Below are 23,122 nucleotides of genomic sequence, written 5' to 3'. Positions count from 1 at the left end.
TACCATTTACTTCTCTCTCAGCCAGCATTCTGTCTTGTGGGCCTTTGCTTCAATACCTACAGTGACTGCTGTTTTCAATGACTCTTGCTGCCTTCAGCCTTGAAGGGAAATAAAATGGCTTTGTTAGCTGCAGATTGTAAATGGATGCTCTGGATGGTTAATACAGTTAAATGTTTATGCCTTCATCGACATTAGTTGAAAGTCTGTTAGTGAACACAGTCATGGCTATATATAAACAGAGACCACCAACACAAGGCTGCCAAATGCTGTGCTGTTTCTAGCAAGTTTGTTTTCTATTCCTTCCTCTACCTCTTCATACATTTCCTGCTTCTTTATTTCCTCCTTTTTCCTACTGCTGTCCTTCTCTTTTCCATTGCCTTCTAAAAGCAGGTTTTAGAATGACCGCTGGAGTCAATGGGTTTAAAAGAAATCTGGTCACTCTATGATATAAAGCTTATTGGAGATTTTTATGCCCAGGGTCAAGTTGAATTCAACAAGGACACAGAAGACTGCCAAGAGCAGCAAATCCTAATCAACTCACAGCATGGAGATGACAGATCATGCCAAGAGAACCAGGTAGGCTACTTCTGGGAACTCCTGGCTCCCTGAACCCTGCCTTTGGTGTTTAGCACCCCGACTTTGTCAGATTGCCTTGTTAGAGGTGCATCACTGATCTCGAGTTTGGTGCCCGATGTCTTTAGAGCAAGATGGTACTAATTGCTTGTCTATAATGCTAATAATTTGGGGTTTTATAAAATTACATTTAATCAGCTAATTGGTTGGTTATTGTGTGTGCCACTATGAACATGTGGAGGTCAGAGGATAACCTGCCAGAGTTGTTTTTCTCCTTCCATCATGTGAATCCTGAGGATGAAACTCAAGCCATCAGGTGCCTTTACTCACTTGGACATCTTGCTGGTCCCTTGGCAGCATTTTAAAGGTTAAATCGTATATCTTTGGCTTGCTTGGCTTGTATATCTTTGCAGAGTTTGGAAGAACACACTAACTTAGAAAATCCATTCTTGTCCCAACCCTGATCCAAAGCTTCATATCTGCTACTTCTTGTTACTTAGTGACATTGATGCTGTGACTATGGGAAAACTGTTAATAGACAAAGAGTTTTACTAAGGAGCAGGATCTTATCACTAAGTGGTTTGGTGACTTAATGACTTTGAGTCTCCCTTTTGTCAACTGTTAAAGAAATAACAGATAACGAGTGTCTAAAACTGTAAGTCAGAATTTAATACTTTTGCTTGCACAGTTAACTAGTGAGGAAGCGTCAGGCACTGTCCTGTTTGTCGAGACCACTGAGAATACAAAGCTCTTGAGCAGTTTGCCTAGTGTCCCATGGTAAGAGGTGAACCTAGTATTTAAATTTGAGTCATTTTTCTCTTCATCCTTGATCACTATACAAATGGAATAAATACAGTCTCTGATCACTCTTGACTCTAAAGTTGTAGATACTTTAAATAGAAAACATAGAAAAAAGTGTACTAAGTTCTTGGTGGTCTTTAAAGTGGAAAGACAAGGCTGGATGTGAAGGGCATAAGCAGAATCTAGAGTGGGAGTGCTTCCACAGTCTAGGATCAACCACATGGTGACCAGCCATTGATGGGTTCTACCTTCTCAAGAGCTTGGCCACGGGTTCACTATTGGTATTAGTGCCTCATCAAGTGAGTTCTGGAGATTGACACTGATTTAAACCAATTAATGGCACAAATCATGTCAGGCAGTGGTGGTGCATGCCTTTAGTCCCAACACTCAGGAGGCAGAGGCAGGAGGATCTCAGTGAGTTTGAGGCCAGCCTGATCTACAAAGCAAGTTTCAGGACAGCTAGAACTGTTACACAAACAAACCCTGTCTCAAAAAACAAAACAAAACAAACAAAAAACCCAAAAACTGGTTTTTAATTTTGTATTAGTAAAGTTGTACTCTTTTTCAAAGACCTCTTAATGCTCTCAAACTTTAGGTACTACAAACTCATAGCTCATCTTGTCCTAACACTTCTTTTGTCTTTTAGAATATATATATATATATATAATTCATTATATGGAATCTTGACTTTAAATATTTTGAAGCTGGTCATGGCGGTATACATCTTTAATCTCAGCACTAGCCTCATCTACATAGTGAGTTCTAGGACAGCCAGAGCTACAAAGACCCTGTCTAAAGAGCCAAATGAATGAATAAATTTTAAAGGTGTTAGACCCAATTAATTCTTTTGGAATCTTCTACAGCCCCTAAAAATTAGAATAAAAAAAAGTCATCCCTTTGTTCTGTAGTTTTTAACCGAGTTGAGAGAAGACTCTATAGATGGTTCTCATTCCTGGGTCAAACAGCTTTGGGACTTTTCAGGATGTTGTTTGTCCATGAAATTTCTATCAGGGCCCAGCTTGTCCCTGTGAGTTTGTTGTAGATGGGGTTGGTGAGTGTGAATACAGCTTCAAAAAATAAATGTTGTTTCTCAAAGGGAAAAACTTTGATCTAACAATTATTTAAATGCTCAGATATAAGTCAAGAAATGTTTTTTGTTGTTGTTTTGTTTTTTGATTTTTTTTATGGGAATGTATTTCAGTAGTGGAGAATTTGTCCAGCATGTTTAGGTCCTAGGTTCAATATCTGACAATTCCCAACACACAAAAAAATTTTTTTCTTTAAAAAGTATCTTTTTCCCAAAGAAATATTCACCTATGACCATCTATTAAGTGTCTCACTTTATGCATGTTCTCAGTTATTTTATTATAAAGCAAAAAGTCTCCTATGAGAACAGAGTATCTAAACAGATCTCAACCTGTTTTTGGTTTGTTTGTCTGTCTGTTTGTTTTACTTTTTATCAAGATCAAATGTCAAAATGTAAACTTTAAAGAGCAAAGATTTGGTTGGGGGCCTGGAGAGATGGAGCAGCAGTTAAGGGCACTTGTTACTCTTACAGAGAAGCCAGTTTAACTCTCGGCACCCAGATGATGCTCATAGCTAGTTCTAGTAGTTCTGATGCCCTCCTCTGGCTATTGTGGGAACTGCATGCATGTGACGCACATACATGCAGGAAATATATTCATTTATATCAAAATCTCGATGTGTTTTTTCAACCCATAGTCCTTGAGCCGTGCTGTGTTGGTCCTGTAGAAAAGTGGACATGACAGGGGGTGCATGGCAGAGTTAGGTACTTAGTTAAAGAGCCCTCAGGAGGGAGGAAGCGGGAGCAGAAAAAGGCTGAGAATGAGAGGGCAAAACTCCCAGAATGCAGTGCATCTGGTCACCTCACTTCCTCCCACCAGTTTCTGCTTCTCAAGGCCTTTCCACTTCTGTAACACCTTCAGTTACGGACCAAGCCTTTAATATGTGAAGTTTGAGCATTGATACTTTTAGAAAAGACAAAACAGACTTAAAAGTCTGTATCTCATGGCTTATGGTTTCTCATTTGGAAAGCTTACATAGCTTTGTAAAAAAAATGTAAGGATCAATTTGGAATCTTTTCAAGTAAGGTTTATATTGTGGAGAATACAAATATATCCACACAGTTAGGCTGTTTAAAATAGAAATGTTTCTAAAATCAATTGTTTTAATGGTGGATCGTGATATAAAATTTCTAGTGGCAATAATGCATAAGCACAGATTCAGAAGTATTGTTTATGAAGCACTTTTAAAAAAAAGAGTAAAATTATATGCTGTGGAAAATTTGTAGGTGATTTGGGAAGTGTCTCTTGGTGGCAGTTAAGACACTGAGACAGAAAAAAACCTATGAATTGTTTGAATAAAACTACTTCCTCAATGTCTGAATTAATAGTTCCAACACTTTAATTGAACATACAAAACACATAGACATTTATCATTCCATCTATGTCCCTAGGAATTCAGATCACAAACCATAGACCATTTAAACTTTTGGGGCCTTGCTTCGTGGAAAAAGAAAGGCAATTACTTCACATTTCAACGCATGCACTGTTCAGTGAATGAGAATTATCATTAAAATACACATAATTCAATTTTGAACTCCAGTATCATTCTATAATGCTAAATATATTTGAATTTTCTTTCTAGGAATGAAAAGGTTTTGAACTGCTTGTTTCGGAAGCCTGATGCAGTTTTTAAGCTGATTTGTTTTCCCTGGGCAGGAGGCGGCTCCGTTTATTTTGCCAAGTGGGGTCAAACAGTTAATGACTTATTGGAAGGTACGTTGACTTTCATCCTAACCTAAGTAATTTGAGAAGCCCAGAAACAGCCAGGTAAATAAACTTGAGATCATTAAGTTTTCTGGATTTGTGGATTTCTAATCCTTATTAAAATGGAAAATTTCCCAGTCATTCTTTCTTCAAAATAGAATTTTTGCCATTCTTCACTTTTATTTATTTATTATTTTTTATTTTACATGTCGATCCCAGTTCCCTCTCCCTCCCCTCCCTCCTTCTCTCCCTCTTACTCTCTCTGCCCCCTCACATGCACCCTGACAACCCTCCCTTCCCATCCCCCACCCCAATTCCATATGTAGGGCAATGCCTTCCTGGTGGGGTCATGTAGATCTGAGAGGTCATTTGAAGTAGGGACTAGGGCTTCTCTCCTGTCTCTAGGTTAAGGCAGTATCCCTCCATGGGGGATGTGTTCGCAAAGTCCTTTTGTGCACCAGGGATACATCCTGGTTCCACTGTCTGAGGTCCCTTAGACTGCTCAGTCCTTCTGGCTGAGACCCATATTCACGGGGTCTGAGTCAGTCCCATGCTGGATTCCAAGCTATCAGTCTGGGGGCCCTTTAGCTCCTCTTTGTTCGGGTCAGCTGTCTCTATGTGTTTCTGCAGCCTGGTCTTGACCTCTCCATCTGCATCTGGGTTCTAGTTCGACTCAGTGTTTAGGTATGGGTGTTTGCTTCCGTTTCCAACAGGTACTAGATGAGGGCTCCATGATGGTGGATAAGTTAGTTGTTGATCTCACTATCAGGGAAGGGCATTTATGGTAGCCTTTCCATGGATGCTCAAATTGTTAGTTGGCGGCAGTCTTGTAGGTCTCTAGACATTTCTTTAGGTTCAGTTTTCTCTTCAAACCAATAATGGCTCCCTCTTTTATGTCCTCTCTCTCTCTCTCTCCCTCTCTCTCTCTCTGTCTCTTTCTCCTGTCTTCTATTCCTACCTTGACTCAATCTTCCTAGTCGCATGTGCTCTCCTCTTCTCTCCTTCTCTTTCTCCTACTTCTCTCCCCATTCACTGCCCCCCCATTCCCCTGTACTCTGGGGGACTTGTCCCTTCCCCCTTTTGTGAGGGACTTTATATGAATCTCTTAGAATACACTTTGTATCCTAGTTCCTCTGGCGATGTGAATTATAGGCTGGTGATCCTTTGATCTAGGTCTAAAATCCATATATGAGCGAGTACATACCATGTTCCTCTTTTTGTGATTGGGTTACCTCATTCAGGATGGTTTCTTCAAGTGCCATCCACTTGACTGCGAATGTCAAGATTCCATTATATTTTCTGCAGAGTAGTATTCCATTGAATAATGCTGCTATGAACATAGTTGAGCACATGTCTTTGTTGCATGGATGTGGATTATTTGGGTATGTGCCTAAGAGGGGGATTGCCGGGTCCTGTGGTAAACTAATACCCATTTTCCTGAGTAGCCACCATACTGATCTCCAAAATGGCGAGTTTTTTTTTTTTTTTTTTTTTTTATATCATGGGATATTGCACCAAGGGTCACTGATGCTTGTTAGTGTCCTCGGCTACCTCTCCATGTGCTTCGGTTTGCCATTGTTGATCTGACTGCTTAGGGTTCTATTCGGTGGACTTTATCCACGGCATCGTGAAACACATCTCAGTGATTTCCAGTTATATTTTTCCTTCTGTGATTTCTCTCTAAGACACTAATGGCCCTTTCCTTTTAAAAAATTATATTTAATTTTTACAAAGGGGCTCCACTGCAGTGTTTACTTGCAGTGTTCTTCAGTCATATCCCACCCCTTATCATTCTCAGCCCTCAGTCCCCTTTTCCCTTCCACATCCCTTATTGCTCCTGTTTGCCTTTGTGGATGTTTCCCCTCCTACATCCCACCTATCAGAGGAAGCCACAGATATGGTTTTGCTTAACACATTAAAACAAAATGCTTCTGCATGTTAGAGGAAACAGTAGTGAGTCTGTTCTCTCTCTCTCTCTCTCTCTCTCTCTCTCTCTCTCTCTGTGTGTGTGTGTGTGTGTGTGTGTGTGTGTAGGCAGAGATCAGGACGACTGGTAGAACTCAATTCTTTCTACCATGTGAGTCTGGGGGATCAAACTTAGGTCATCAGACTTGGTGGCAAGCCCCCTCACCTGCTAAACCATCTCGCCACAAGCTTGCCATTTATAGGAGAAGGGATGAAGTTGTGTAGACTCATTTTCTTTGAAGTGCAGAAGCAATTCATTTTAATGTAATCCCATTTGTCACACTTCCTGTTATTCACGGAGGTATTAGAGTTGCTTTGAGAATGTTATATTTAGAAGCTGGGTGTGGTGGTGTACGTCTTCAATCCCAGCATTTGGGAGGCAGAGACAGGAGGATCTCTGTGAGTTCCAGGACAGACAGAGCTACCAAATAGAGAGGCCATGTCTCAAAATAAAATAAAATGGAAACAAAGAAAGAAAGCTATATTCTGAAAAACCAAAGTCATAGGTCTTGAAATGTTTCCATTGTTTCTCAGGAGGGGTTTCCTGTTTGTGTGCTGAAGTTCTTAGACGTTCTGGTCATGGTTGTTTACTTTTTAAATTTTCTGAATGGGATAACCCCCACCAATGTTCCCTCAGCTATTTGATTTGTTCATCAATGACACTTTCTACTAGGGTTTTTTGTTGTTTTGTTTATTTGTTTGTTTATTTGATTTGGTTTTTTTTTTTTTTTTTTCTAAAACTCCACATACATAGAGTTCCAACATTGTTGTCCAACATTGTTGTCCAATTATTTGTACAAGATCCTGAATTTCCCTTCTGGGTCAGTGTTCCTTTGAACTGTCTTCCTTGCTCCATTCATCTGTTTTTGTACATCTTCTTTGAGATCATTTTTCTGCAGTAGACTTTGAAGTATTTATCTGGCATGTTGTCTTAGTCAGGGTTTCTATTTCTATGAAGAAACACCATGACCACGGCAACTCTTATAAAGGAAAACATTTAATTGGGGCTGGCTTACCGTTCAGAGGTTTAATCCACCATTTTCATGGCAGATGACAGACATGGTGCTAGAGAAGTTCTACATCTTAACCTGTAGGCAGTAGGAAGTGAACTGTGTACTGGGCATTGTTGTAATTTAAGAAAAGTGGTGCTCAAGAGAAAGACGCCACACGACAGGATTCAAGCAGAGGGTTTTTTATTAGCGAAAGGGATCATAAAAGGGGAGAAGGGGAGGGTGGAGACTGGCCTCCAGAGACAGGAACGGCAGGAAATAGGGGAAAGAGGCGGAAGGTGAGAATCAGTCAGAGAGAGGGAGAGAGGGAATGAAAGAGAGAGGGAAGGATGGGAGGTGGTCAGGGCCCTTTTAAAAGGGAACGTTGTGAATATGCACAATGTTAATGGCTGCAGCTGAGGGCATATCCTATCAGAACCTCATGGACAGGGTACAGAAGCAGGCTTGCTTGAGCATATATAAGACCTCAAAGCCTGCTTCCATATGACACACTTCCTCCAACAAGGCCACACCTCCTAATAGTGCCACTCCTTATGGGCCAACCATTCAAACACATGAGCCTATGGGGGCCATTCCTATTCAAACCACCACACATTTCAACTAGTTTAATATATTTTGACTTACTTACTGAGGGATTATGAGCTTTTTAAAGACTTGGATTGCCTTGCCTTTCTTATTTACTTTATTTCTATGTGGCAATTGGGCATGTTTTGATATGTGTGTTACTTCCAATTTTAGGTCTCAGTTCTCACTGCCATTCAGAGGAGAGCATGTAGATCTTAATAATGCCTTTTGAGAAGCAAACTACATATCCAAATGTGATGGAGAAATAACTGAAGACTACATGCCGATAAGCAACTAGGGGATGGGAGTGAGAATAATTCTCAGATAAACTGGGAGTTTAGAATTAGTAAAGGTAAAGCATTAATATTAAATTAAAATAGAAATGGAAATAGGGAAAAGAAACAAGACGAATCAAGGTGGGAAAGATCACAAACTGAAGGTGTAAGAAATGACAGTGAGGGGCATTAAGGGCACTGGCCGCTCTTCCAGAGGACCTTAGTTCAATTCCTAGCAACCACATGGATCTGATACCCTCTTCTGGCATGCAAGTATACCTTCAGAGCACTCATACATAAAATATAAACAAATAAAAGAATTTAAAAAGTTAAAAGAAAGAAATTTCTGAATTTAAAGAAATAGCAGTGAAGAGGAAACAGATGAAAACCAACACAGAGCAAGAAAAACAGTGTTTATTATTTTGCTGAAAAGAAAGAGGGTGTGGATGCTATGTACTCCCTCCACCAACATTTCTTTGACATCTACTTGATATAGGACACACACATTGGACCCAAAGGAATGTCAAAGGTTGTACTCCACCCTGCTGAGGTGTGCACTCTCATAACCACTAGGCCCACTTCCTGTCAGAGTTCTCCATATTTATTCCAACAGAGCTCCCAGGGGAGTGTCATTTGCCAACACAGAGGACCAATTATTTGAGTTTTGCCCGACAACATCAGCACTCTGCCTTTATGGGAATGGGAGTGGAAAATGCCCAAGAAGGGTGTTTCTACCAGTAGTCTCTGGGGCTCTGAGGACTAGAAGCTGTCAAGCTGAATCAGTGTTTGCTGATAAAGCAAGGTATAGGCATTTACATCTTGGCCATGCTATTCTGAGTGCCAACCCTTGCTTCATTTATGCACAATTAGACTTGATCCTCTTCCCAGAGGTTGGACCACAGCTTCCTCCTCTAAGCACCTTCTACTTTCCAGTCAGCTTGGCCCATGCTTCCCAAAGTAGACAGTGTCTGCAAGGCAGTGTGTAAGTCACAAACCATCTCCCGATTGTTGTGGTGGTCACCCACTTAGCTGGTGGAGAAGGGTGGCTTTTGGAACTGGGGGGGTTTATACCCAGGGGCTCCTGCTGAAGGATTTGCTGGGAAGACTCCTGTGATGCTCTTCATTGTCTGTTTAATGAGCATGCTGGAGGCACAGGGAACTTTTGCAGCTCCTGTGGCACAGGTCACAGATCTCTCCAAAACTACATTTTACAGAGGTCCAGAGTGTGTATTCATGCAGCCTTCCTCTTCTCGTTTGCTAATACCCATCTACAGAGGTGTCCCTTCCTTCCCTGCCATGCTGTGTGAGGTAAGAGTCCTCTTGATCACACAGCTCTAAAGTTCCCAGGGCTCACCTAGTCTGTATGTATTGTTTACTATTGCATTCCTCTGCTGCTCCATGCTATCCATCCTTCCCATGCACTTTCTGTTTTCTTTCAGACTTATGGAGATTTTGGCATTTTCTGAGTGTCTAGAATCTGCCATCTTTCCTCTTTGTAAATTAATTTCTAAAAGAGATAGATCAATGGATAGGTAGATTAAGATGGATGGATGGGTGGATAAATAGTAGATAGATGATAGATGGATGGATGTATAGATAGATAGATAGATAGATAGATAGATAGAAGACAGATAGACAGATGGACAGATAGAGTCTTATTAAGTTACTCTGGACAGCTACTACTAATTCATGACTCTGTTTTCCAACTCCCTGAGTGCTGAGAATTACAGTGTGAGGAACCATGCCTAGCTTACTTTTATTCTTCTTTTGTTGCTATCTTTGAGACAGGATCTCACTATGTAGCCTTGGATGGCCTATAACTCACTATGTAGATCAGGCCGGCCTCAAACTTATTGGAATTCACCTGCCTTCACCACACCTGGCTATTTCCTTTATCATCTTAATATTTTGACATGTTTAGTGTAGTCAGATGATTTAAAAGAAAGGCAAGTGGGTTGTATGTTCTTGCTGCAATTTTGACATTTTAATTTACAGCTGTTTATGATGTTGTGTTGCAATTTTGTAGTCTTGCTATGTGAGAGTGCCAATACTTCCGGTTTTTGTTTTCTTAAAAGTCTTAAAAGAAAGACCTTTTCATAAAGGTCTCAGGAGCTGGACAAATTGCTAAATTAGAGCACTTGCCTTGCAAGCACAAGGACCTAAGTTTTATGCCCCAGAACATACATAAAAATATCAGGCATGGTACTGGTAATCCCAGGGCTGAGGAGGAAAAAACCAGAGAATCCCTGAGGTCCACAGCAAGGCCAGTCTAGGCGAAGCCCTGTCTCAGAGGAGGTAGATCATACAGCAGAGATGAAGTGTGCGCGTGCACATTCACACACACACACACACACACACACACACACACACACACACACATGGACACACACACGGACACATGTTTAAAAAGTATACTTCAGCCAGGATTGAGAATTCTGCACTATACCATCACTGACACTGCGCTAATACAGGAGGGAACTGGAAAAACTCACTTCCTTCACTACAGAATTCTCTCCTCTCTGGGCAAGCTCTCATTTCTCCAGCTGTTCTCTGATGCCTGCAAACTGATCTGCGTGTGTGTGTGTAGCTTCACAATTTGTACCTTGGTTCTGTTTTGTAAATAAGTGTTGATATACTACAAGGTACTTCTTTTTTCTTTTTAAATATTTTAAGTCTTCATGCAAGTCTATTTTGCATGTCATGCATATTCCCTTTGTTTCTCTCCCCCATCCCTCCCCCTATCAACACCTTTGTCCCATTAGGTAATTTTACTGCTGCTTTCATGCCATAGATACATGTATGATTTAGATACATGTATGATTTCGTGTATCTACATAAACCAAAGAAGTACAAATGGGAGAAAACATGCATTTGTCTTTCTGAGACCAGCTGAAATCATTTAATATGATTATTCCCAGTTGTATCTGTAACTTGTTATTTCTCTCCCACCCGACAGTTCCCGAATAACCACTCTGAGGCTTAATAGTAATTACAAACTGTTTGGTCAATGACTCAGGCTTGTTATTAACTAGCTCTTATAACTTAAACTAACCCAATTCCATATTCACCATGAGGTTCATGGCTTGTTACCTCACCTCTTGCTTCCCCAGGGCTTGTTGGTGCCTCTCTAACTCCACCCTCTTTCTCCCTGTGTCTCTGCTTGGGTTTCCCAACTGGCTCTATTCTGCCTGGCTATTGGGCAAATCGGTTTCTTTATTAACCAATGGTAATAAAAACACATCCACAGCATACAGAGAGACACCGCACATCATGCATCTACTTTCCCATAAACAACATGACTTCATGCTTTAAGGAAAATGTTTCCACTGTGTGTAGACGCCACATTTTATTATCTGTTCCTCTGCTGGTGAACACCTAGGTTGGTTCTACAATTTTTCCGTTGTAAATGGTGCTGAAAAATACATTGATGTGTGAGCATACCCGTGTGGGGTAGACTTGGAGCTCATTGGGGGTGAAACAGCTGGAGCATATTCACATAGCTGGTGGACTGTAAATGACCCAGTCAGTTTGGAAGGCAGCATGGAGTCTTTAGAAAGTCCTTAATGTCCACAAGCAGAAGGTTGGCTGTAGTGAGATAATCCTTCTGTAGCACTGACCACGCCCATTGGGGGGTGGAGCGATGGGCGGAGGTGACCTGAGGAAGGAGGTCGGAGGGGGCCAGGAAGGTGCTCTCTCTTTCTGGCGTGACTCGGACAGGAGAGGATCGGGTTGAATTTCCTGGTGTTCATCTGTCTAGGTTGTAAGTTATTTCTCCCTGAATAAACATCTATTCGGCCTATTTGTTTATCCTGATCCTTATTTACCGCAATAGTTGGCATTCCACATATTACATTTTTTGAGGGGAGGGTGGTTTCGAGACAGGGTTTCTCTATGGCTTTGGAGCCTGTCCTGGAACTAGCTCTTGTAGACCAGGCTGGTTTTGAATTCACAGAGATCAGCCTCCTTCTACTTCCCGAGTGCTGGGATCAAAGGCGTGAGTCACCACCGACCTGCTCACCCTACTACATTTTGACATGTTCAGATTATGCCTTTAGTTTTTACTGTGGTCTCTAATTTTTTTTTTTTTTATTTCAAATGTTGTTTAAATGTATATAAGTGTTTGCCTGCATGTATGTATGTACATTGTGCATGTAAGTACAGTTCTCGTGAAGGCTAGAAGAGATCATCAGATCTCAAATTGTCCTGAGCCACAATGTGGGTCCTCTGCAAGAGTGTCAAGTGCCACTGCGCCTGCTGCATCAGATACTTCTGAGAAAACACAAGACAGATGGGCTTAAAGATCTCCAGTGTGTCCTTTTCTGACGAATCGAGAGCATCTTCTAAAGTGACTCATGCACATAGTCCACCAATCCGCCTCATAGATCATAAAATGAATGGCAGATGAATTCTTTTTCATTGGAAATTTTAGCTCACCCCAAATCATAAAACTGGTTTTAACAAGCAAGAAAGATAGTGACTCTCAGTATTAACTTTCTCAGCTGCAGAAGGAGATTTTGGCCTTGGCTTCTTTCTCATGATTCTGCTTCTACTTTGTGGAATTTTCTGTGATTTCCCCCTCCCCTTAACTATGATGAGTGTTCACAAATGTTCTGTGACTGCTAATATATACATTCTCTGCATCAAGTACAAATTGTACTATATAGCTATAAGGTTTACATTGTCAAGTTTATCTTTTTCTGTTTGACATATGAAATCTCTTAATGGTCTACTTGCCCCTTTTTCTTGAACATCCTATACTTCTATGTTACAAAAGTGACTGTGGTGAATAGACATGTGTTACTGGGGCTGTTTTTTCATTAAACATCTTAGTGGTGGCCAGGAATGGGTGGTGCATGCCTTTAATCTCACCACTTGGGTGGCAGAGGCAGGCAGAGCTCCGTGAGTCTGAGACCAGCCTGGTCTACAGTGGGAGTTCCAGGACAGCCTAGATGGTTACACTGAGAAACCCTGTCTCAAAACACCAAAACCAAAAACAACCAAACAAGGAAATAAATAATTTTATTGGCTAGTGACTTTTCCTGGAGAGATGTAAACAAATGTCTATTTGTTCCAGATAGGACACTAATGTTAGACTAAATAATAAATTCCACCCAAGCTTAACTTAATGACCTAGTGAGTTGGACGGAGGTGGGGGGTGGGGAGGTGGGATGGGGGGGTTACTTACAGGAGTGGGATTGAGAGGTTGCTCTCCAGAACATGCATAACACATTACCAAAACGCTCAACCCAGCATGAATGATGAAAGTTGCCACTCTGGCGCTTTGTGTGTGGTTCCCAGGTAACTCTGATGGTTTAAAAATCCCAGCACCCAGGAGGCAGAGGCAGGAGGGGATCTCTGCGAGTTTGATGTCAGCCTGGTCTACAGAGCGAGTTCCAGGACAGCCAGGACTACACAGAGAAACCCTGTCTCAACACCCCCCCACACACCCCACACACACACAATTCCAAATCCTTCCCTTGTGGTTCCAGCCTACTTAGCTCAGCTCTCAAATTGTTTGTTCACTGAGAGATGTAAGCCCCATGATTCATGCTGGAATAGATTTTAATGACATCATTGTAAGTACTCTTGTTTATCTGAGATGGAGCCTGTTTTGTTTGCTTTTTTTTGTTTTTTGTGATAAAGACTATGACTTGGGTCAGAAATGGGTTTGTTTAGCTTATACTTCCCAATCACAGTTAATCGTTGAGCAAAATCAGGGCAGGAACTCAAACAAATGCAGGAGGGAACCACGGAGGAAATACTCTCACACGTCTGCCAGAAGTACCTCTTAGTGGACCTCAGTTCCAATCAAGTGACAACCAAGTTGACCTCATAGCCACCATGCCCAGTTTTACCATCATTTTGACCTTTTTTATTCACTTCGTGTAAATATAAGGTCTTTTCAATGCCACAGTGTCTCATCATCTGTGTTAACTTGTTCACAACATCTCAGTGTCTTCTTTGTCTGTGTGTTTAAGTGACTTGCCTCTTAATTTCCAGTGCATGCTGTAAGACTGGCTGGAAGGGAAACTCGAAGTCAAGAACAGTTTGCAACGGACATCCATGAAGTAGTTGATGAAATTGTATCTGCTCTGCTTCCCGTTATCCAAGACAAAGCATTTGCATTTTTTGGCCACAGGTATTTACATTTTGTTATACACAACATGTGTGGGACTTGGGATGGTTGTTCCCAATAGAGCACTTGCCTATCACACTCATGGCCCTAGAGAGGTACTTCAACCACAAGTGCATGTGTGCATTTTGTGTTTTGTGAGATGCAACTTCTTCTCCTAGTTAAACAGAATGTTGAGTACTTATCTCCAATCTCAACTTTTACAGTTCTCTAGTCTGTGTAGGAATTACACCCAAAATAAAGACTACCAGAAACTTCTATTTAAGAAAAAAAATCCTTCAAATTAAAAAAATACGCAAATAGTATTTATTTCCCAAGGGCACAAACCTCCTTGAAGCTACACAGCCATGGCCTTGGGCAGATTTCTTAAGCTTCTAAATTAGTTTCCACCTCCATGAAGTTCCTACCTACGGGGATTAAATGAACCTCGATCATGAGGCTCAGTGTTTAACAGTGAGTATGCTCTTAGGACCTGAGTTTGGTTCCCACCACTCCCATACAGCAACTCATACCTGCCTGTAACTCCAGCTCCTAGGGATCAGATGCCTGTGGTCTCCATAGGCACCTGCACTTATGTGAGCATACCCCCACCCAGATGCACGGGCACTTCCATAACTAAAAACAGACACACTTTTAAAATGAATAGTGCTCATATAGAACTGGATGTGTGGAAGTGCAACACACCTGTGTGGGGGTGTGAAGGTGGAGGCCAGAAGCCAGCCTTAAGAAATGGTTTCTTTCTTTCCCCTGTGACATCCAGAGGGCAAACTAGGCCATCAGGCTCATGTAGCAAGTGCTGTTATCTGCTGAGCTATCTCTCTGGTTCCACGGAGAACATGTTAGCATTATTCTGAAAACACTTATTGCAGGTTACCAGTGCTGTGATGAAACACCATAACCAAAGCAACTTGGAAAGCAAAGGGCTTATCTGGTTTACACTTCCACACTGAAGTTCATCACTGAAGGAAGTCGGGACAGGAACTCAAACAGGGAAGGAACCTGGAGACAGACAGGAGCTGATACAGAAGCCACGGAGGGGTGCTGCTTCCTCCCATGGCTTGCTCAGCCTGATTTCTTATAGAACCCAGTCCAGGGAAGGCACTACCCACAATGAGCTGGGCCCTTCCCCATCTATCACTAATTAAGAAACTCCCTTATCAAGGAGGAGGGTCCCTCCTCTCAGATGACATCAGTGCTTGTCAAGTTGATATAAAGCTATCCAGCACAAATGGAGTCTTGGACATCCCTAGGTGCCCCCGGAGCACGCTTTGAAGAACAAAGTAACATGCAGCTGTAGTGAAGAACAAGAGATATAGATGAACTTTAAGCCGTTCCTTGTGTTACTCAGCTCCCCACTACTGTAGTCAAATGCCTGACAATCAGTTTGAAGAGAGGACAAGCTTCCCCCTTCCCTGTGTGTGTACTTTCATGGATGTGTGTAGTTCATGGATGCATGTGCCTGAACTACATGGGAAAGTCGGAGGATGACCTCAAGTGTTGGCCCTTACTCACCATCTATTGTCTATCTTTTGTTTGAGACAGGGTCTTTCGGTGGCCTGAAACTTTGCCACATAGGCTGAGCTAGCAGGCCACCATCTGTCAGGGCTCCTCCCATCTTCATCCCTCATTTCTTGCATTGTTGAGATTTCAAGCCTGAGAGCTGAACTGAGCCTTTTCCATTGGTTCTGGGGACCAGAACTTGAGCCATCACATATGTGAGGCCAGTGCTTTGCTGACAGAGCCATCTCTCAGGCCTGACACACTTATGTCGACATTCATCAATGGTAATATGCTTTTTACAAACCAGTTACCAGCCAGTTGGCTTTTGCCCATCCCTCAGTCACCGCTGTGTTCGTGTCACTTGGTTACCATGAGTTTTGCCCAATACTGTCTGTCATGTTGGTCTCTTCCCTGGTTTAGTTTTGGAACCTATATTGCTTTTGTGACTGCACTGCGCCTAAAGGAGAAATACAAAATGGAACCGCTGCATTTCTTTGCGTCCAGTGCGAGTGCCCCACACGTAAGTGTCCCGGTTTACTTTGGATGGGAGAATGAGAACAGGGAAATGAGGTGCTAACCATCAGGTCATTGTTCTCCTTTGGTCCAGCCGGGGATGATGGCAAGGATACTGTGCGTGCGATGTTGAACACCCCTGAGATCTTTCAACATATTTCTCTCCAACCCTCCAAAATGAACTTCAACTTCTTCCTGAATAACGTCTCATTGTTTCTGCCCCCCTGAGCTAGTGGTGTCCCTGCACGATTTCTGTCCTCAGAATGCTACCTCACTTGGGAACTTACCAATGTTCAGGAGAGAAACCAATCAGTGCTGGGAAAGAATCTTAAAATGATGCCAAACTTTTGGACCAGCTGTAGCTTTTAAAGCTAGTCTCGTGATTCCTGGTTCCTTCTTGCCAGCTTGACTGTCTTTGCTTCCTCTGTACAGTCTGGGGTTGGACTAGTGTTCTAAATCAGGAACTCCATTTTGGTGGCATTCTAATGCTGATGTTCCTATGGCACTTTCTTCTCTCTCCCTGATTTAAGGAGGCAGGCTTGAGTTTGGGGCTAGTGTGTTTCATGAATGATCAGCCTTGTGTTTGTTCACGTTTTAAGTCAAAATCCCGGCCTCAAATTCCTGAACTTAACCAATTGTCAGAAGAACAAATCAGACACTACCTTCTGAATTTTGGAGGCACCCCCAAGCATCTCATCGAGGACAAGGACTTTATGAATCAATGCATTCCTGTTCTGAAGGCAGATGTTAGCATTTTGAAAAAATTCGTGTAAGTAACTCTGTGTGTGTTTATGTGTGTGTTGATATTTATAGGAAAATATAAGTCAGGCAGTGGTGGTGCACATCTTTAATGCCAGTACTCAACATTCTCTGTGAATTTGAGGCCAGCCTGGTCTACATAGTGAGTTCCAGGACCAGCAGGACTGCACAGTAAAACCCCATCCCAAAAGAAAAGAAAAAACAGACTGGTAGTTAATAGAGGCTGTGTATATGAGAATGCAATATTCTAAAAGTTACAATGTATTTGTTTTCTCTGCGACCCAAAACACTGAAACCATGTAGGGAGCAGGACAGACAAGCTTAGATCTGTGTAGCAATGGTGGCTGCAGTTGTTAACAATGTGTCGTAGTCTTGAAGGTCACTAAGAGCAGTGTTTTAAAGTGTTCTTGCCACAAAAAAAGATCAATTTGTGTGTAGCTGTCTTCACTTAGTCATTTTTATTTGCCAGTTCAAGAAGTAATGTAAAACAAAAAAAAAAATTAATTGGGATGACAAGGGGCTGCCTGGGGCAGGGGCATGTGAGACAGTTCTGTGGCATCCGCTTTTCCTTATAATCTAAAAAGTCTCTTAAAATTTATTAATTAAAAACTAAACTTTAGGAATTGAAACAGCATAGTACCGGCATAATAAGAGACATGCCAATTAATTTAGAGTTAGAGAGCTCACAAATAAATTCACATATTTATGCTAAATAGCAAAATGCCAAAAATATACTATGGGGAAAGGACATTCTCTCAAGTACATTTCTTATTTATTTACTTTGGGTGTGGGAGGCGAGGGTGGGTGCTTGCTAATGTGCACATATGGAAGTTGGATGACAACTTTTGGGAGTTGGTTCTTTCTTTCCACCATGTGGGTCTCAGAAATGGAACTCCACTAACAAAGCTTAGTGTAAACATCTCTGCCCACTGAGCCATCTTTGGTCTAGGAAAATCTCTAATTAATGACACTTCATGGGTTGTGAGGGTGAAATGAAATCATGCTTAGGTGTAGCCCAGTTCTTACCCAAAGCCGCTTTAAAGATTTATGTGTTTTGCCTGCCTGTATGGGGCATGTGCATGCAGTACCTGCGGTAACCAGAAGAGGGCATTGGATCCCCTGAAACTGAATTTACAGACTTAGTTCCCAGCTACCATGCTGTGCCAGGAGGCAAACCCTGGGTCCTCCTCAAGAATTCTTTATTATTATTATTATTATTATTATTATTATTATTATTATTATTATTATTATTATTATTATTACTACTACTACTACTTTTACTTTACATGTTGATCCCAGTTCCCTCTCCCTCCCTCTCTCTTACCCTTCTTCCCCCCTCACATGCACCCTGACCACCCTCCCATCCCCCCCCCCGCCCCAATCCACATGTAGGGCAATGCCATCCAGGTGGGGTCATGTAAATCTGTCAAGCCATTTGAAGTAGGGACTAGAACTTCTCTCCTTTCTCTAGGTTAAGGGAATGTCCCTCCATGGGGGAATATGTCCGCAAGGTCCTTTAGTGCACTAGGAATACATCCTGGTTCCACTGTCTGAGGTCCCTTAGACTGCCCAGTCCTTCTGGCTGAGACCCATATTCATGGGGTCTGAGTCAGTCCCATGCTGGATTCCAAGCTATCAGTCTAGGGGCCCGTTAGCTCCTCTTTGTTCGGGTCAGCTGTCTCTATGTGGTTCTGCAGCCTGGTCTTGTCCTCTCCATCTGCATATGGATTCTAGTTTGACTCAGTGTTTATGTATGGGTGTTTGCTTCTGTTTCCAACAGGTACTAGATGAGAGCTCCATGATGTTAGATAAGTTAGTTGTTGATCTTACTGTCCGGGAAGGGTATCTATCGTAGCCTTACCACAGTTGCTCAAATTGTTAGTTGGCGGCAGTCTTGTAGGTCTCTAGACATTTCTTTAGGTTCAGTTTTCTCTTCAAACCAATAATGGCTCCCTCTTTTATGTTCTCTCTCTCTCTTCTGTTTTCTATTCCTACCCTGACTCAATCTTCCTAGTTTCACGTGCTTTCCTCTCCTCCCCTTCTCTTCTTCTCTCTCCATTCACTGCCCCCCCACTTCCCATGTTCTCTGGGGGGGACTTGTCCCTTCCCGCTTCTGTGAGGGACTTTATGTGAATCTCTTAGAATACACCTTGTATCCTAGTTCCTCTGGTGGTGTAAATTATAGACTGGTGATCCTTTGCTCTAGATCTAAAATCCATATATGAACAAGTACATACCATGTTCCTCTTTTTGTGACTGGGTTACCTCATTCAGGATGGTTTCTTCCAGTGCCATCCACTTGCCTGTGAATATCAGGATTCCATTATTTTTTTCTGCAAAGTAGTATTCCATTGTGTAGATGTGCCACATCTTCTTTATGCATTCTTCAGTTGAGGGGCATCTAGGTTGCTTCCAGGTTCTTGCTATTACAAATAATGCTGCTATAAACATAGTTGAACAGATGTCTTTGTTGTATGGATGTGGATCATTTGGGTATATGCCTAAGAGGGGGATTGCTGGGTCCTGTGGTAAACTAATTCCCATTTTCCTGAGGAACTGCCATACTGATCTCCAAAATGGCTGTACGAGTTTGAACTCCCACCAGCAGTGGAGGAGTGTTCCCCTTTCTCCACATCCTCTCCACCATCCCTGGTGGAGTCATCCCTGGTGTTTCTAATTTTAGCCGTTCTGGCAGGGGTAAGATGGTATCTCAAAGTTGTTTTGATTTGCATTTCCCTGATAGCTAAGGATGTTGAGCACTTTCTTAAGTGTCTTTCAGCCTTTTTGATTTCCTCTATTGAGAATTCTTTCTTCAGATCTGTACCCCATTTTTTAATAGGGTTGTTTGGTGTTTTGTTGACTAGTTTCTTGAGTTCTTTGTATATTTTGGAGATCAGCCCTCTGTCAGATGTAGGATTGGTGAAAATCTTTTCCCAGTCTGTGAGCTGCCATTTGGTCTTGTCCACTGTGTCCTTTGCCTTACAGAAGTTTCTAAGTTTGAGGAAGTCCCATTTATTAATTGTTGATCTCAGTGTCTGTGCTCCTGGAGTTATGTTCATGAAGCGGTCTCCTATACCAGTTTGTTCAAAGGCACCTCCTACTTTCTCTTCTAAGAGGTTCAGTGTGGCTGGATTGATGTTGAGGTCTTTGATCCATTTGGACTTGAGTTTTATGCATGGCAAGACATGGGTCTATCTGCAGTCTTCTACACACCATCATCCAATTGTGCCAGCACCATTTTTGTTGAAGATGCTTTCCTCCCCCCCCCCATTGTATTCTTTGAGCTGTTTTGTTGAAAATCAGGTGTTCATAGGTGTGTGGGTTTATGTCAGGATTTTCAATTCGATTCCATTGGTCTACCTGCCTATTTTTGTGCCAATACCAGGCTGTTTCCAGAACTATAGCTCTGTAGTAGAGCTTAAAGTCAGGGATGGTGATTCATCCTGAAGTTCTTTTATTGTATAGGGTTGTTTTGGCTATCCTGGGTCTTTTGTTTTTCCATATAAAGTTGATTATTTTCCTTTCAAGGTCAGTGAAGAATTGTGGGATTTTAATGGGGATTGCATTGAATCTGTAGATTGCTTTTGGCAAGATTGCCATTTTTACTATGTTTATCCTACCTATCCAAGAGCATGGGAGATCTTTCCATTTTCTAGTATCTTCTTTAATTTCTTTCTTTAAAGTCACAAAGTTAAACAAATAAGCATTAAAAATCAATGGTCCTTACTCACCCTCAACATTAATGGTCTTAACTCACCTATAAAAAGACACAGGCTAACAGAATGGATACAAAGGCAGGATCCATCCTTCTGCTGCATACAAGAAACACATTTAAGCTTCAAAGATAGACATTACCTCAGGGTAAAGGTTGGGAAAAGACCTTCCAATCAAATGGATCCAAGAAGCAAGCAGGAGTGGCTATCCTAATATCTAACAAGTTAGACTTCAAACCAAAATTAATCAAAAGAGATGAAGATGGTCATTTTGTATTCATCGCAGGAGAATTCCATCAGCACAAAGTCTCAGTTCTGAACATCTATGCCCCTAATACAAAGGCACCCACATTCGTAAAAGAAACGCTACTAAAACTCAAAGCTCACATAAAAACCTCACACACTCATAGTAGGAGATGTCAACACACCACTCTCACCACTAGTCAAGAATGCTCTTAACTGCTGAGCTACCTCCACAGTCCCAGAAGCCACTTCTAAAAGGAAAATATAACAAATCTCACTCCCATGGCTTTTTTCACTCCCTTTAGCCTCAGTAGCACAAACATAAAGACATGAACAGGGATGTTCCACTCAGCATGAGACACCCCCTCCACATTCACATCTCTTCATCAGCAAATCAAACTGTGCTGGCTACTCACCACAGTTAGCTTCCTCCAGATTTGAAAGGCTATATCTAACCTACTCTTGAATCTTCCCCTATCTTCCTTCCTTCTTTCCTCTTCCCAAATATGCCCCGCCCTCACCAGTCCTAAGCTCTGTTTCTTCAAATATATAAAACCAGGCCCACAGAGCATCTCTCGGCCCTCTCCCATCTCCCATCATCAAGGTTCAGACCATTAGCCCAGAGACCTCTATTGTCTGGGCGATACCAAAGCTTATGACCCCTCCCAACTCCCAGTCTCCTTCCTGGACCTCAGTGTTGTTCTAGCTCCCCTTCTGCCACCAGATTGGTTGTCTCTAGACATATCCACATTGCTTAGGCATTCTGTCTTCTTTGTAAGATTTCCTACCTTGGATCATTTCTAATGACCATTTCAAGTTCACTGATTCTTTCTCCACCTGTGTCAAGACTACTACTGACAAGGTGGCCAACTGAATTATTATTTTCTCTATCTATTTCTAAAGATTACATTCAACTCCAGTACTTAGTTCATGATTGGAAAACAGTCTGGGCCACATGGACCTCCAGTCAGTTCTGATGGAGAGAGGTAGTCCCTGTGAATATCTTCCTTGTTGGGACTAGTGGGAGAAGGGTGACAAGCATGGCTATCCCCTGCTTCATTTCAGTGAGGTAGGGAAGAAGAAAGGACTCTGGGATGTTAAGAATGAAAATTACAAAGGAGCTCTTTGATGTTACAGCTTTGACATGCCCTCAGAAACTCTCCTTTCCCAGGACATAACATGTTTCATTGGATCTGAAGACATAATAGAGGACACAGAAGGTGAAATTCTTTTAAAATTCGGGATATTTTGTTGAAATATGTGTGGGATGGTTCTCAGCAAATGTGAACTAGTAGTCACTGAAATGGAAAATCAGCCCAAGTTTTACTGGGTGTAAACAGATATAGATCATATCGCTGAATACTGCTAGGCCGTTAAGAGATTAAAAACACAGGATACCCAGAAACCTGAGACCTTGGATGTAACTCTACCATTGAGTGTTAGCTTTTAGTGAAATAATACCTGGAAGTAATTGTCATTGGCTGATGCCATTTACTACTAAATAAAATTGCATATATTTCTTAGGCTGGAAAGACATAACCAGTGGGAAGATTGACATCCACATGCTGCCAGGTGATCACTTTTATCTGTTGGACCCTGACAACGAAAACTTCATCAAGAACTATATAACCAAGTGTTTGGAATTGTCGTCACTTGATTGCTATTAGATGGGCTTTCAAATATGCAAATGGGCCACAAGCTGTCCCTGTAGGTCACAGACATGTAGGTTTTTAGTTTTCGGAAATTGTAAAGATGCATATTAATGAATTTCTTCATAGAACATTCCTCTCTCTGGGGAAAAGAGAAATGCTAAGGGTCAGGGAATCCAAGGGGCTGTTGTAGCTGATGGCTGCAGTGGAAAGGGGTGTCTGCTTTTCTTTGGGGAATGTTGCCACTAGCAGGTTTCTCATGCTCCAGGGAATGCTGTACACCCTTGTGGCACATGCAGGCAGCACTACTTGAACTCAGTGGGCGATTTAAAAAAGATGTGAAGGAGGCATGAAGTTGGAGGACATCCATCAAGGGGTTGGAAAGTCAAGAGAGGGGTGGATACGAATATGACCAAAATACACTGTATACATTTAGGACAAATTCAAAGGGTAAATAAAAATATTGTTAAAGGGGGAAAACTTCTACTAGAGTCCTTTATCTTTTTATTAGATTCCAATTGGATTGACATTTATACAAATTTTCATCAGCAACGTGCCTCCAGATGGGTTACACCTGCAGCCTCTAGCACTATTTTAATGGCAAGAGTGATTGACAGACGGAAATTATTATTTTT

The 23,122-nt window shown here is 41.8% G+C and overlaps 1 protein-coding gene across 1 annotated transcript; it reads left to right on the top strand.

Annotated features, from left to right (window-relative positions):
- Positions 1 to 414: 414 nt before the first annotated feature.
- Positions 415 to 22,648, top strand: Olah (oleoyl-ACP hydrolase). Its single transcript, XM_051205861.1, has 8 exons — positions 415 to 576; positions 1,262 to 1,350; positions 4,042 to 4,172; positions 13,978 to 14,116; positions 16,031 to 16,130; positions 16,723 to 16,892; positions 21,976 to 22,058; positions 22,363 to 22,648. The coding sequence occupies exons 1-8, from the start codon at positions 415 to 417 to the stop codon at positions 22,503 to 22,505; spliced, it is 1,017 nt and encodes a 338-aa protein (XP_051061818.1). The 3' UTR covers positions 22,506 to 22,648.
- The last annotated feature ends 474 nt before the right edge of the window (positions 22,649 to 23,122 follow it).

Source organism: Phodopus roborovskii, unplaced genomic scaffold (genome assembly GCF_943737965.1).
Source record: "Phodopus roborovskii unplaced genomic scaffold, PHOROB, whole genome shotgun sequence".
Taxonomy (NCBI): domain Eukaryota; kingdom Metazoa; phylum Chordata; class Mammalia; order Rodentia; family Cricetidae; genus Phodopus; species Phodopus roborovskii.
Note: the sequence above shows the minus strand (reverse complement) of the source record. Positions and strands in the feature narration are given on the sequence as shown.